The sequence below is a fragment of the Eumetopias jubatus genome, unplaced genomic scaffold (assembly GCF_037043125.1).
Source record: "Eumetopias jubatus isolate StellerSeaLion01/CBP00866 unplaced genomic scaffold, mEumJub1_p1.0 scaffold_8, whole genome shotgun sequence".
In the NCBI taxonomy this organism is placed as follows: Eukaryota; Metazoa; Chordata; class Mammalia; order Carnivora; family Otariidae; genus Eumetopias; species Eumetopias jubatus.
Genome location: NW_028274814.1, coordinates 81,072,408 through 81,088,368, shown reverse-complemented (window position 1 = coordinate 81,088,368; position 15,961 = coordinate 81,072,408). Strand labels below are relative to the sequence as shown.

Here is a 15,961-nt window from a genome sequence, read left to right as displayed (position 1 = left end):
AATATCCTACTTAATGGTGAGAAACTTGAAGTTTTCCCACTAAAATTAAAAATAAGGCCAAGAAGTCCTCTCTCACCACTGTTTTTAACATCATCCTGGAAGTACTAGCTAATGCATAAGACAAAAGAAAATAAATGCCGTAGAGATTGGAAAGGAAGAAAATAGTAAAGACCCGAGCTGGATAGCTCAGATCAAAAGCACACATCCCCTTCCAAGCAGAATCCCAAGCATTCCACAGGATCCCAAGCATCCAGTCAAGTACAAGTTCCACCAGGCACAGGACAAGTAGGATGAACCATGTCACATGCTAGAATAGAAAACACCTGTCTCTGGGTCCTGAAATATCTGCGATATTGATAACAATGATAACATCCAGTTGCTTAGAACTTTTTCTTCTCTATCCAGATGCTTATTGTTCTGTCTCCCATCCAAGTACTAATCAGGCCCAACCTTGCTTAGCTTCCAAGACAGATGCATTCAGGGTGGTATAGCCACAGACCAGATGCTCATTGCTTTGTGTCTCTCTATCCTAACCAAAGATTCATCAGTAACACAGGAAACCTGCACACAAGCCTATAGATCAGCCCTAATGTGTGTTTTAAGGGTTCAAAATCATGTGGTTAACTTTCCACACAGGTACATGATCAAGCCATTGGCATGCTTTGGCCTCAACTTAGGCCACAAAAATATTGACCGGTGGATAAGATAAATCTTCCCCCAGCATGGAGACAGTTTTTTTATCTCTGTACCATCAGCGTCAAGCACACTGCCTGGGACAGAGTAGGCAACTGATAATTGTGGAAAGAAGTAATGAATTCATGAATTAATCTCTTCTGAGTGTCTCAAATCAGACATGCTTCTATACTAACCCAAATGAGCTTTACTAAAGATTCAACTCTTATGTAAGCAGCCAAACCAGATCATGGAAGACAAATAAGACAGTACAAAAGGGTTTTGGACTACTTAATCCATCTACAGAGATGCAATAAACCATATTCTCACCACATTATTTCTTACTCAGAGCTGTGCAGACCCTGTCTCTTCTGCATACCCCCGTTACACCCCCACCTATTTAGGGGATTATATCTGTATGGATGCACCTCTTTTGAGCCTCTTGCTGGAGGTGTTACCATCCTAACTTTCTGGTGGTTAGCCACACTTGCAGTGAAAAAGTCTATTGGATTTATGACCAAAGCAAATTTATGTTCCCATAATGGCAATTGTGGTGGACTTGTGGGAAAAAAATAGGACCATAATGTTTATGTGTTTATGTGTTTTTAATGTTTATAGGTTTGGTGTTATAGCCCTGATCCTGAGGAGAATAGGTGTGTCTGAGATTAGCTCATTATTAACAAGGTTATAGGCATGAAGAGTTTCTGCTAACTACCCAAGCTCATAAATGCATCCCAATGGATATTTTTGCATTTTTATGGGGCCAAGCCTCAGATCCCCAGACACATAAAAGGGGAAAGGGATCCACTAGCCTCAGAGGGACTCCCAGCTCCAGCTCGCCCCACTCTGCAATCCCTGCTCTGTCCTCATCCAGGAAGCCATCATGTCTTGCCACTCCTACCGAGTCAGCTCTGGGTGCCACATGGGCAACTTCAGCTCTTACTCCGCAGTGAGCCCCCAGAACCGCTTCCAGGCCAGCTCTGTCTCCTGCAGGAGTGGGCCCAGCTTCGGGGGCCTTGGCAGCTTTGGTAGTCGGAGCGTCATCACTTTTGGATCGTGCTCACCCCGGAGAGAAGCTGTAGGCCCCCGTCCCATCCGCTGTGGAGTTGGCTTTGGTGCTGGCAGGGGGATGGCCTTTGGCTTTGGTGATGGGAGCGGTGCTGGTCTGGGCTTTGGGGCCAGAAGTTGTGTTGGTCTGGGATTTGGAGCCGGCAGTGGCCTTGGCTATGGCTTTGGTTACAGAGTTGGAGGAGTTGGAGTTCCAGCAGCCCCATCTATCACAGCAGTGACTGTTAACCAGAGCCTGCTGACCCCCCTCAACCTGGAGATTGATCCCAATGCCCAGAGGGTGAAGAAGGATGAGAAGGAGCAAATCAAGACCCTCAACAACAAATTTGCCTCCTTCATTGACAAGGTACTTATGACAGCTCAATCTCTGGGTGTGGGATGGTAAGAGCTAAAATGCACTGGGGTGTCCTCTCCCTTAAGAAGAAAGAACCCAGGCCTGAGGCATCAGTCTTGACCTACATCCTTCAGGCACTGCAGTACCATTTCTGGGTCATTCTGCTGCAAAACAAGGACAAACCTGAGGAAATGCTGCATGGTGGGATATACTAAGACAGTGGTTTTGTCTTCTGGAGGAAAGAGGAACATCCAGCCAAATCTGAGGGCATTTGGACAAACTAAGACCTAGCACCTAGTCACTTAGAAGTATCTCACAAACAGGCTAGAAACATTAGGACTTTGGGCAGATGTTGGCTACCTGTTTAAAGGGTTTTAACCTTTGAGATCTTCATGTTCTTCTTGAGATTGTCATAGTCTCTGAGGCTGGGTAGCCACATCTGCTCAGGCTCAAGAAAGTAGAGAATGGAACTGAGTAATTTTTGCCCAAAAGAAAGAATGTATACTCCTCACGTGGGGTACCCAGATTCAGCTGAGCTGTCTAGATCGAGGGAAATAGTAGGAAACTACCATGGGAAGTCATGATCTTCAGACTGATGAAAGAAGCAGTGATGTGGAACTGACATCCCACAAACCATGTCTCCATGGAGCGGGAGTCCTCTATATCTGAGAATGGAAACTCACCTCTGTGAGCTTCAGGTTCCTCATCTCTGAAATGAGGGGGTGGAGCAAATGATCCACGTTCTCCTCCAGCTCAACAATTCTCAGCTGATGGAGCATCTGGGATGGTGGATATGACTTATGACCTGAGAATTCCCACCTCCTAATGCCTTATCCCACCCCAATATGCTTTATTCTGCTCTTCATTCCCTGTGAGGGATGGCCAATCCGTTTTTAGGTATAGGCAAATCCCAGCTCGAGTAGCATCAAATTTTCCAACTTCCCAGTGAGCCAGCTTGCACCTTTCTTGGAGGGCAGAGGGGAAATGGTACTGAAGTGCTTTGGTTCAATAGCTTCTGTTTGCAGCTGAGCCTGACTGAACATGAGGAGGGGGTCACAGACGTACTCTTCCAGTTTCTACTGAGTTAGAGGAGGAATGAAAGTCAACAGACAAGAGGACAATGTCAACATGGGGCTGAGAGTCATCTCTGGCACCTGAAGAACTTGTCGACATGTAGGTGACTCTATCAAGCTCTTCAGGGGCCATTTCTTTGCCCCTGTGGATTTAGGTGCGGTTCCTGGAACAGCAGAATAAGCTCCTAGAGACCAAGTGGAACTTCCTCCAAGAGCAGAAATGTGCTAGGAGCAACCTGGAGCCCCTCTTCGAGAATTATATCACCAACCTGCGGAGGCACCTGGACATAGCAAACAGTGACCGGGCCCGGTTTGAGGCTGAGAGAAACCACATGCAGGATGTCCTTGAGGGTTTCAAGAAGAAGTAAGTGGTATCTAGACTGCATAGACCAAGGACAGGCAGCCTTTGGTTCCCAAAGCAGCTGCCATGTTCAACTAACAGCAGCTGGACAGATCGGGGTTCAATGCTGGTTTCAATACTCAGCCTAGTGAGGGCAGCAATATGTAAGGGAGGAGGAGGAGGCCTTCTGTGGGTCCTGAATAAAAAGGAGTCTTGGAATTGGGCATGGTTTGTCCCTAGTCTTGTCTGTGGGAATGGACAGCGGACTCCAGAAACAGCCCTCTGGTTTTGAGAATAGTGCTCACGTTCAGCAATGAGTTGGGTTCTACTTTCTCTATGTTCAAGTGCAATGATTCCAAGTCTTTTCTAGCAGAGGAGCATAGCAATGGTCCACATTTTCAGACCCCAAATCTAATTTGAGAAAGTAAAAGGGATTTGGAAAATCTGAGGGCCACAGGCTCATAAAAGGTCCTAAAGATGAGACAAAGTATATGAGAATATGTAGGTGGCAACAGGGACTCATGCTCCTAGATGTAGCAGAGATGTCTTAAGAGGCTCACTGGAGAGTTGGGAGTAATTGCCTGTTAGTTCAGATGAGAACTCACCCTCTCACTCCTTATCATCCAGGTATGAAGAAGAGGTAGGATTCCGGGCCAATGCTGAGAATGAGTTTGTGGCTCTGAAAAAGGTAAGGGAGAGCAACAGGTCCAAGCAAGCTTCTCCTCCAGACAAGAAAATATTCCCAAGACAAAACCTGCTCCAACCCCCGTACCCCACCTGAAAAGGCCCAGGCAGCCCCGTGGAATCTGGGGCCACTCACACAGAGTAGAACCTCTAAGGTCATAACAGGTTCCCTTTAGAGTTCTGATTTGGCCTCAGATTATTTAGGATTGGGTCTTCACAAGAGCAGAGGTCTGAAGAGATGACCTTATAAGAGTCTTAGATTTAAAAAAGAAAAAAAGAGAGAGAGAGTCTTAGATTATCCATATGCTCCTTGCCTATAAATACACATTCAAAAATGTCCAGCAGCCCCCAGGTAGTAGGGAGAAGAACAGCAGTCACTAAACTGCATTCCAAGGGCTCTCCCACCTATCCCAAAGCCTGGCTTGGCCCTGTGGGGATTGGCCTGATCTTCCCACCCATCTCCAGACTCTTTAAACAGTTTAAACAGTACACAAGTGAGGACCATTTTCTCCTTCTCTCTTTTATGCAGGATGTGGATACAGCTTTCTTAAGTAAGTCTGACCTAGAAGCCAATGCGGATACCCTAACTCAGGAAATTGACTTTCTGAAAACCCTATATATGGCGGTAAGCATTCATCCCCTCTGAGCCAAACAAGGAGATCTGTGCTTAGCCTGGACTCCTGGGGGGGCTTTGTCTGGACTAGCATAATTTCTAACATTTAGTATTGTACATCTTCCTCCTGTTCCAATCTATTATCCTCTATATGTCAATTTATCTACAAGTGGAGAAAGGAAGGTAAGCAAGCAGGCTTCTCAGCAGGTCTTTGAGTAAACTCCTTAGATCTAGGCTCCAACTCCTCGTTGGCCAACCCTAAGACTGGGGTCTAAGAGCATCCCTTCCTCTCTGACCAATCAGAAGACTCTGACAAACTGATTTGCCAGTAGATGTAAGAAAAACTGTGTTTGACCTAATTGGCTAAATGACCTAGTTATCTTTTGCTTGGTAAGTGGTCTGTTTGGTCTGATACAGAATCAAACATTAGCCAGAGCTAATGTCCGGCTCTGAGCAGAAAGGCATCAGAAAGCTCCCTCTGGAGCCCTTACAAGCCAGTTCCAAGCCCCTGGTTCTATTAAGGACTTGAGATATAGGAATTCCTAGACCACCATGTTCTAGAATATTATCAACTCTCGATGATCCATGACCAGCACAGTCACTTTGTGGACAAGCCAAAGAAAAGTTTCAAAAGTAGCATGGCTCTCACTCTCCTCTGCCAAATTCCTAGGCCCCATGTATTCACCTAGGTGAATAAGGAGTTAAAGAGGTGTCTTCGAGTATATAACAAGTATATAACATTTCAAACTGAAATGGTTCTCTGTTCATGTCTTTTTCTTTGTCCTCCGTTTGGATGGTCAGCTCCATCACTTTGCTCTGAACAAATGAGCAATGCTCTCTGCTCCTGAAGCCACTCTTGGGGCCCCTGTGGCAGAGTCCTGGCCCCTGATGGGACTCTGAGCCCAACTGTCTTGTTCATCCTCCAACACAGGAAATCCAGTTGCTGCAGTCACACATCTCAGAGACATCGGTCATCGTGAAGATGGACAACAGCCGGGACCTGAACATTGATGGAATCATCGACGAAATCAAGGCCCAGTATGAAGAGGTCGCCAGGCACAGTCGGGCTGATGCTGAGGCCTGGTACCAGACCAAGGTGGGAAGGGGAGTGGGGGGCTGAGGAAGGGATGAGGGCAGCCCTAGCTAGAGTAAGACTCATGTACGACAGAGTGAACCCAGTCGAAGTCGAAGGCTTCCCAACTCAGTTGGGGCTGTGGTCTTCACTCAAACTTTGGACCTTCATAACATCCCCCTCTCCCTGCACAGTACGAGGAGATGCGGGTGACAGCTGGCCAACACTGTGACAACCTGCGCAACACACGGGATGAGATCAATGAGCTGACCCGCCTGATCCAGAGACTGAAGGCAGAGATTGAGCATGCCAAGGCTCAGGTGGGCAAAGGAGAGGAGAGAAAGCCCCAGAGGGAGGTAGGGGGGGGCTGTGTTTCTAACCCCACCCGGGGATCCCCTAGTGCCTGCCAAAGCCCACCTGCATGGCCTCTTCCTGCAGCGAGCCAAGATGGAGGCTGCAGTGGCCGAGACAGAGCAACAGGGCGAGGTGGCCCTCAACGATGCCAAGTGCAAGCTGGCGGATCTGGAGGGCGCCCTGCAGCAGGCCAAGCAGGACATGGCCCGGCAGCTGCGCGAGTACCAGGAGCTGATGAACGTCAAGCTGGCCCTGGACATTGAGATCGCCACCTACAGGCGCCTGCTGGAGGGCGAGGAGATCCGGTGAGAGCTCTCAGTGCAGCGGGAGGGAGGTCAGACTTAGGCATCTAGAATGACTAAATGGGGGAGGGGACCAGGTGAAGAATTGCCAGTTTGAGTGATCTTTAAAGGTAGCAGTATCTTCTCTGCAAATAATTAGTGGGAATTAGAAGATGGTTCTAGCTTTTTGCCTCCAAAACGCAAGTTCCTAGACAGTCTGCACCAGAATCATAGGATGTTTTGCATATTGGTTATCTGTTTAAAAATAATAATAAAACCACATTTCCTCAAATATTTTGATTCAATAGTTTTGGAGCAGAGTCTAGGAACCTGTGTTTTTTCAAAGCTCCCGGGATGCTTGTAAGCTAAGGGTAAGAACCACCGGTCCACTCTGCCAAGAAAGCCCTTCTGATAGCAAGCAGCTTTTCAGGGACCAACACTGTTTGTGAACTCACTTATTTCTTTCTCTCCCCAGGATCTGCGAAGGTGTTGGACCAGTAAACATATGTAAGAAATTTAAGTTTTTTCCTCTTCCCATTCCTCTCCTGTGGCTCTGCAAATTTCCTTCAAACCCAGGCTCATGTTGGGATTAAGAGCCCATGCTGGGCTGGCCCTGAAAGTCAGGGGAGCAAGGACCATCTAGCCCCTGGACTAGGATTATCCCTTAGCTGAGGCCTGAGATCTCCCCAGAGCCTTCATTCCCTAGAGAAAGCAATCACAAAGGTTTGCAGGGCCAATAGGGGGGAAAGGGTTCCAGAAGAAAGTCAGCCTTTTTCCCTTGAGTGGTCTTGTCCTTCAGGGACAAAGATCAGAGAAGGAATGAAAAGACCTGTGCCAAGGAGTCGCCCCCACACCCATGGCAGGGGATGGGACAAGGATGAGCAGAAGTCTTCCTGCTGCTACTGCCGGGCAAAATATTGTTTGTGCCCAAAGCATGCAGGGGATTATGGTGGGCACTGCAGGGCAGGGGATGGTAGGCACAAAGAAGGCAAGACCAGTCCCTGCTCTCTAGAATTAAAATCATCTTGAGATGAGCCCTATCCATTGTCAACCTGTCCCTCAAAGCCCTGTGGAGAGGAATAGCATTAGCACTCCCCTTTATGCTCACTTAGAGAAAATATGTGGTTTACCAGAAGTCCCAAAGCTAGTCAGTCGCACAGCCAGAACTCAAACCCAGATTTCTGATCCAAAAGTACAAATCTGCACAGATGTATGGTGGGGCTGAGTGCTACACTGGTGGGTCACGCAGTCTAAGCTACTCATCCTCAGATGACCTGCCCTCAGAGAGGGGGAGGTAGCAGGGAGTGGCTTTCTGCAAGAGGTCAAGCTTGAGTGGAGGTCACAGATGATGGGAAGGATTCCGGTAAAAAGAGAGGGAAGGAGAGGGGGGTGCCCCTCCACAGATAGGGCTGGTCTAAGCAAGCTTTAGTGGGATTGGCATCCTGGGATATGGAGGTATGCCCAGTGGATACCAGAGGGCTACAGAGCAGAGACATCAATGGGTCAGGAGAGAACTGGCAGGGGACTCCTGTTGGAGGGACAATGTGGGAACCCCCAAGGAGCATGATCTAATCAGGAGAGAGAGGCCGCATGGCTTTATAGGAGCTACTGCTCCAGTTGTCTGGATAATCCAGCTCACCGCCCAGCCTGACTTCAGCCATATATAAATGACAGTCAACTTATGACTATATGCGACCTGGGGATCTGGCTGAATTCTCCCATTTTAATCTGAATGTTTAACTTTAATGGAGTCACAGCCTTTGAGTCACCCAGGCAAGAGAAGGGAAAAGTGGGTGTTGTCTGGGTAGGCAATAGGGACCACTTCCCCTGGTGCCACCATCCTGTCGCCTCCACCCCTGCTGCCAGCAGACAGCATGGAGGTTGGCCCCCAGGCGTGGGCAGCCTGTGTCGCTGACAGTTTCTTCTCCCTCCCGCAGCCGTGAGCAGCTCCCGGGGCGGTATTGTGTGTGGGCCTGAGCCCCTGGTCGCCAGCTCCGCCCTCTCCCACAGTGGAGTCACCTTCTCGGGCAGCAGTGGCATCCGGTCTGGCGGCACCTGTGGCTCCAGCCTGGGCGGGGCCCAGGTCATCAAGGCCAGCGGGGACCTGCTGCGCGCGGGCTCCCGAGGTGGCTCGGTGCTCATGGGCGAGGCTTGCGCCCCCAGCACCCCCTGCCTGCTGTCCACCGAGGGGGGCTTCAGCAGCTGCAGTGGGGGCCGAAGCAGCCGCAGCTCCAGCGTCCGCTTCGTGTCCACCACCACCTCCCATCAGACCAAGTACTGAGAGGCCAGCGCCAGTGAGCCACCGCCCCAGGAAGAACCATCTCGACGTCATCTGCTTCTGTCCCACAGGTGTCTGGACTTTGTGCCAGAGGGGGCTCCAGCTACCCCAACTGCCGGGAAGGCAACTCTGCTCTTCCCAGGGATTGATCTGCCTGGCCCCTGTCCTCGGGGGATTTTTTTCACCACCTAGATGCTCTGTCTGCAGCCCCAGTAGACTGGTTTCTCCCTGACTCCACATTTCTGCTCTTTGGGATCCCTCTTCACCATTCGGTTGAACAGCCTGAAGAAAGGCATATTCCTTACAGTTACACAAATCAGAGCACTAGGGAGAAAAGTAACAGTCGAAAGCCAAAAAGAAGGTGCTTGGGCACCATTGCCATCCATAGCTTTGGATTAATTTGGAGAATGGGGAGCTGACGTCCACACTGCAAGCATCTTTAGCCCACTGCCCTTTGCTTCCTTCTTCCTTTCCCTGGCAAGAGAAGCTTCTTTCCTTCTCTTCCTCACCTGAAAGGATCCATAGTCCTTGATAGCCCAAGGGATCCCTAAGTCCCCTGAGATGGTTCTTCTCCAAGTGGCAAATGTCCTCAATGCTTCTCTTCCTGTGTTGTTGGTTTAATGTGCATGTGGGTGCACGAGGTTGGGGGGGTGCCGATGGAGCATGAGCTCTGCTCTGCTTCATGGATCTGCCCCTGTGGTGGTGTGAAGGAGACCCAACCCTGTCCGCTGCAGGGGGTTTATGTCTGCAAGCTCCAGGGAGGTCTGGGTGTGGGGGGGTGCCTCTTGGTACTGTTCTTTGCATTGCTGGGTTTTCAATAAACTTGCGAAGCTAACATCACTAGGACTCTGGCTACTCCTTCTGGATCACACTGCCAATGGGAGAGATTGCCTCCTAGACTCCACCAGCCCACCAGTCCAACCACCCCCCCCCAGGGACCTGCCAAGGGCAGAGGCTGCTGTTCTGGGCACAGGGGAGGCAGAGGGGAAAGAGGGCTCAGGCCTTTCCCTGCAGGAGCTCGCAGCTCAGTGGGGGAGAGGAGAAATGCAGCAAAGGCCCTGAGAACAAGTGCGCGGCAGCCCACTCCTCTCCAGGTGTTGCCCTACACCTCCTGACCAAGACACACTCTTGCCCCTGTTCCCCAGGTCCTTCCCCAGCCCCACTTCCTCTGGGACCACTGCAGGATACTCATCCCTCTGCCCTCACACTTGTTTCCATCCAGCTCACTCACCATGATATTGTTAGAAAGGCCTCACACAGAAAACTGATCATGGCTCTCCCCTACTTATGGACATCAGTGGCTCTCCATTGCCTTCCAGAAGAACCCAAACTTCCTAACATGGCATACAAGCCCTGAGTGATCTGCCCATACATTTCCACCCCATGCCATCCCTCCGTGCACCCTACTCTGGCCTCTCATCTTTTATTCGTTCACCCAACAGACACTTGTGAAATGCTTACTACCTGCCAGGCATGATGCTGGGAAAACAGCAATGAACAAGACTTGGTCCTTGCCGTCCAAGAGCCTACATCCCAGGCTGACAAATGGACAGGTAGACAAGCACTTACATCTTGATATGCTCAGTGCTGTGTTAAGAGTGGAATTGATGTTACAATGCACAGAGGAGAGGCCCAACCTAGACTTGAAGCATCATCAAAAGCTTCCTGGAGGATGTCATGTCACAGCGGAGACATGAAGGGTGATGAATTAGCCATACGAAGAAGGAGGGAGTGCTCCAATCAGAGGAAACAAGGTGTGCAAAAACCAAGAGGTTGCAGAGAGCGTGCCCAGTTTGGGGATCCCGCTGGGGCTGAATATAACATAGCCTACAGGTGATAGCTCAGAGAGGGGCAGGAGACAGCCAAGGGGTGTGCTCGTGACCAGCACCCGGGGTACTGCTCCAACAGGGCACACGTCTCACACAGGGACTGTTTGCTGCTCTGCCTCACCTCGAGAGTCCTCCTCCTAGAGCAAGAAGCACACCTTTCATCTTTATGGATTCTGCCTTGCTCAGTCAGCAACCTGAGAACTTACAGGTTGCTCCGCTCACAGCATGAAGCCTGCCTGACCCTGGACTCACCAGCCCCCTGCCCTCCTGCTTCCAGGAGCTCCACACTAGCCACCTCATCTGCCATGTGTGAAGTCACACACACCCCTCAGGTGGCAGCAACATCAAGGCAGCCCCCGTCTGGCCTTGGTGCCTCTCCTCAGCCAGACTTACATCTACCCTGTGCTGGTTATTAATTTATTGCCTTAGTTCCAAATTCACCCTTATTGCCTCCCCTGTGAAAACGGATCTGATCCTCTGGATATTTTCCTTTGCTAGCTGGCACGGTGCTAATTAAGCCTCATCAGCAGGCATTTCCAGGGACGATGGAGAGACATTGCACGAGTAGGACTTTCCTTCCATTGAGTTCTCCCAGCAGTTTCTCTGCCGTCAGATTCCTGCAGCACAGACAACTTCTATAATATCAGGCCCCCACAACGCTCGCAGCAGCACCCAGCAGCCAGGAGCTTCCCAGCATCCTTCCTGGGCAATCTCATAGCAAGTGCCTCCAGCAGACACCTCTTCATGAAAAGTTTTCCCCAGCACACTAGAGGGTGGATTTCTGGTAAGCTCTGGATGGGAGATTTCCAGCAAGTTCCACTGGTGCAGCACCACAGTGACTTCTCTGGAATCCAGTGAGCAGTGCTGTGCCTTGTCCAGTGAGTGAGACTGGGGCCTCAGTCATGGCTTTTCCTTGGAGCCCTAGAGGTAAGGACTGTCCCTTATATCTGTCATTCCGTACTCTTTAGAGTTCTCTGGACTTCTTACTAGTCAATCTTTCATGACTCCATCCCCAGTGTTATCTATATTAAACTTCCTCTGTTCATTTGCTGCGTTCTATTATCCCCTGACTGGACCTTAACTGACACATGCCACTTGGACAGCATCACTTCCAACCTCTAGGGTGAGACAGCAAGCCAATACTGGGACTCCTCAGGCTCCAGTCACTAGTTTCTTCTCTTCTCTCTCTGTCTTACCCCATAGGTGATCTCAACCAATCAGTGTTATGGCTTTAAAAGTCATCCATATGTCAATGACTCCTGAGTTTGTATCTCCAGCCCAGACCTTCCATTAACTACAGGCACATATATACAGACACAAATCATTGACGTCTCCATTTGTGTAGCTAATGGGCATCTCAAACTAAACATGTCCAGAAACAAACTCTTCACCTTCCTTCTTCCCTCTCCATGCTGCTTCTTCCATATTAAGGGCATATCCATTCAGTCGCTTAAGCCAAAAAACACTTTAGAATCATCTTCAAACCCTCTCTCTATCTCATAGCCCCATATTTAATCCATCAGTAATCTTGTCAGCTTGACCTTCAAATAATATCTAGAATCCAACCACCTCTCACCACCTCTCTGACTACCACTGAGGTCCAAACCACCACCACTCTTGCCTGGATTACTGCAATAGCCTCCTATCTGGACCCTCTACTTCTCCTCTCACCCTCCCTCAGCATATTTCCAAAAAGCAGCCAGGGTGATCCTGTTAAGACTAAGTTGACTCCCAGTTGCATCCATGATGGAGTAAACCTATTATGGCCTATCTCTCCCACTGATTACAACTAAACTAAAAACTCTGGATAAAATCCAGCACAACAATTAGAGGACTCTAAAAAGTAAATAAAAGCTGGTAGATCATGGGAGGAAGACAAAGCTTGAAGAAGCAACCATGTATTTCTTTTCCCTCTGCTCACATGGCAGGTCCCCATGGTAAGGCTGTGAGCCATCAACATGATCAACTAGAACTCTAATAGAAATCCCATCTTTCTAACCAGAGGAAAGGGGCCCCTGTGTGCAGGAAATATGGAGGGGGAGTCCTCATGTTTTTCTCTTTTCTTTCATGGCTTTGCCCTGAGAGCAGATCCCAGTCATGAAGCTATGCAGCAGCCATGGCATGGCAGCAGAAATTCCAAGACAAACCTGATCTTTCCGGCAGGAGGAGACAGGAAAAGAGACCCCTTCTACAGGGGAAAGGGTGAGAGAGAAAAACTGGAGGAGCAGATTCCTCTGTGTGTAAATCCACACATGTACAAGTCCCGGGCTCTCCCTTGAGCTACACATGCATGACAGACCCAAATAGCATGCCAAAGCTTTGAGAACTGAAGTAACATTTAAGTCACTGCCCACATTTCAGACACACCCTAAGTGGATAGACACAGGACAGACACAAATCCGCAAGCAAAGAAGGCTTGAAAATTGCAATTGAACTAAGTTTCCCACAGATGAAGAACTTTCAGTCTGAACCTAATTAGGCAGATTCCCTATTAAACAAACAAAACAAAACAGAAAATTCTTCAGAAGATTTTAGTAGGACCAAGAGTCTACACATCATAATATTTAAAATGTCCAAGATACAATCTAAAATTATTTTGACATCAAGAAACCAGGAAAATGTGACCAATTTTCAAAGGTAAAGAAAATCAACAGATGCTAATCTCAAGATGATACAGATGTTGGAATTATCACACAAAGATTTTAAATCACTATTATAATGATGTTCCATAAGATAAAGGTAAACGCATTTGAAGTGAATTAAAAGGTAGGAATTCTCAGCAGATAACAGAAACTATAAAAACAGAACGAAATAGAAATTTTAGAACTAAAAAAATACTACATTTAAAATTTAAAAGTAATTGATGGGCTCCATAGCAAAAAGGAAGGGACAAAAGAAAGTCAATAACTTGAAGATAGATCAATGGAAATTATGCAATCTGAAGAATAAAGAGAAAAGAAAATATTGAAAAAATACTTCAGAGAAAAATGATACATTATGTATAGCTAGAGAAAAAATGGCACGTTATGTATATGTATACCACAGATTTCTCATCAGAAATTATAAAAGGCTGGGGGCACCTGGGTGGCTCAGTCAGTTAAGCATCTGCCTTCGGCTCAGGTCATGATCTTAGGGTCCTGGGATCAGGCCCTGCATTGGGCTCCCTGCTCAGCAGGGGGCCTGCTTCTCCCTCTCCCTCTGCCCCCCACCCACTCATGCTCATGCACTCTTTCTCTCTCAGATAAATAAATAAAATCATTAAAAAGAAGAAACTATAAAAGGCTGAAGAAAGTGAACAACCTCTTTAAAGTACTGGGGGGAAGGGGAGGATTGTCAATCCAGAATTCTATAGCCAGCAAAAGTATCCTTAAGAATTGGAGGGGGAGGGGGACGAGACAAATGAAAGAAAACTAAGGGAATTCGCCATCTGCAGACCTACTCTAAAATTAAGGCAGAAGTTCTTCAGAATGAAAGAAAGTGATACCAGAAAGAAACATAGAACTTCAGGAATAAAGGAAGAGCAACAGAAATGGTAAATACTGAATAAATATAAGACTATTTTCCTTCTCTCATATTCTTTAAAGCATGTAGCTGACTATTAAAAACAAAAATTATAACATTGTCTGGCAGGGTTTCAATGTATGTAGATGAGTATCTACGACAACTATAACATTTTACATGAAGTGACAAAATATTAACTCTACTAGGTAGACTGTGAAATATTAGATTATGTACACTGTAATCTCTAGCATAGCCACTAAAAACATAATACAAAGAGATATAATCAAAAGTTAATAAATAAATTGAAAGGAATATTTTTTAATGTTCAAATAATCCAAAAAAGACAGGAAAGGGGTACCAAAGAAACAAAAATCAGAAGGAACAAAAACAAAACAAATAATAAGATGGTAGCTCTAAATAAAACCATATTAATAATCACACATAATGTAAATGGTCCAAATTAAATGGCAGAGATTGTCAGATTAGATTTAAAAAACTCAAATATACATTGTCTACAAAATATCCACTTTAGATATAAAGATATAGATAAGTCAAAATGATAGAAACAGGTATATCATAAAAACTATAATCAAAAGAAAGTTGGAATGATTGTATTAATATTAGACAAATTAGATTTAAGAACAAGGAATACTGCCAGCAGTAAAGAGATATTATATGGTTAAAAGGGTCAATTCAACAAGAAGACATAACAATTCTACATATGTATGCACCTAACAACAGAGCTTCAAAATACATGAAGCACAAAGTGATAGAACTGAAAGGCAACATGGGCAAATCCACAATCATACTTGATTTAAACACTTCTTTCTCAGTAATCAACAGAACAAGTAGACAGAAAATCAATAGGAACACAGAAGACCTAAACAACACTATCACTCAGCCTGACAAATGACATTTGTAGGACATTCCACCCATAAAACAGAAAAATACATGTTCTTCTCAAGTGACAACAGGGAACATTCACCAAAACAGGCCATTTTTGGGCCATAAAACAAATCTCAACAAGTTTAAAAAACTCAACCCCATACAAAGCATGTTCTCTGACCATAGTGTTATTAAGTTATAAATCAGTATCAGAACAATATCTGGCGAATATCCCAAGCAACATACTTCTAAATAACAAACAGATCAAAGAGGAAGTCACAAGAAAAGTTAGAAAATATTTTAACTGAGTGAAAATGAGAATACAGCATATCAAAATTTTAGGATGCAGCTAATGCAGTGCTTAGAGGGAAATTTATCACATTGAATACTTAAGTTAGAATAGAAGGAAGGTCTCAAATCAATTATTTAAGCTTCCCTCTTAAGACACCAGGAAAACAGGGGTGCCTGGGTGTCTCAGTTGATTAAGTGTCTGACTCTTCGTTTCGGCTCAGGTATTGATCTCAGGGTTGTGAGATTAAGCTCAGCGTCAGGATCCTCTCTGGGCATGGAGCCTACTTGGGATTCTCTCTCTCTCCTTCTGCCCCTCCCCCTCCAACCTCTCTCTCTCTCAAAAAAAGAAGAAAGAAACTAGGAAAAGAATAGCAAAGTAAACACAAAGTAAAGAGAAGAAAGGAGATGGTAAAGAAAAGAGCAGAAAACAATGGAATTGAAAAACAGAAAGACAAAGTAATACAACTGAAAACTGGTTCTTTCAGAAGAATGATAAAATGGGTAAACCTCTAGACAAACTGAACAAGGGGCGGGGAAAGAGAAGGCAAAAATTAGCACCAGCGGGGGTGAAAGAGGGACATCTCTACAGACACTGCAGATATTGAAAGGTTAATAAAGGAATATTACAAACGGCTTTATGCCGAGAAATCTGGGAACTTAGAGGAAATGGACTAATTCCTTGAAAA

General features: G+C 46.7%; 1 protein-coding gene across 1 annotated transcript; it reads left to right on the top strand.

The window, feature by feature from the left end:
• The first annotated feature begins 1,409 nt into the window (after nt 1-1,409).
• On the top strand, nt 1,410-8,772 carry KRT84 (keratin 84). The gene is made up of 9 exons (XM_028125513.2): nt 1,410-2,086; nt 3,303-3,511; nt 4,115-4,175; nt 4,701-4,796; nt 5,716-5,880; nt 6,051-6,176; nt 6,295-6,515; nt 6,967-6,998; nt 8,429-8,772. The coding sequence occupies exons 1-9, from the start codon at nt 1,556-1,558 to the stop codon at nt 8,770-8,772; spliced, it is 1,785 nt and encodes a 594-aa protein (XP_027981314.1). The 5' UTR covers nt 1,410-1,555.
• Nucleotides 8,773-15,961: the final 7,189 nt, after the last annotated feature.

Excerpts from the sequence above, each read along its gene's own strand:
- KRT84 (XM_028125513.2), top strand. The coding sequence starts at position 1,556 with ATGTCTTGCCACTCCTACCGAGTCAGCTCTGGGTGCCACATGGGCAAC. Across the intron at positions 6,177-6,294 it reads TTGAGCATGCCAAGGCTCAG|CGAGCCAAGATGGAGGCTGC; the intron begins GTGGGCAAAGGA and ends CTCTTCCTGCAG. Across the intron at positions 6,999-8,428 it reads TGTTGGACCAGTAAACATAT|CCGTGAGCAGCTCCCGGGGC; the intron begins GTAAGAAATTTA and ends TCCCTCCCGCAG.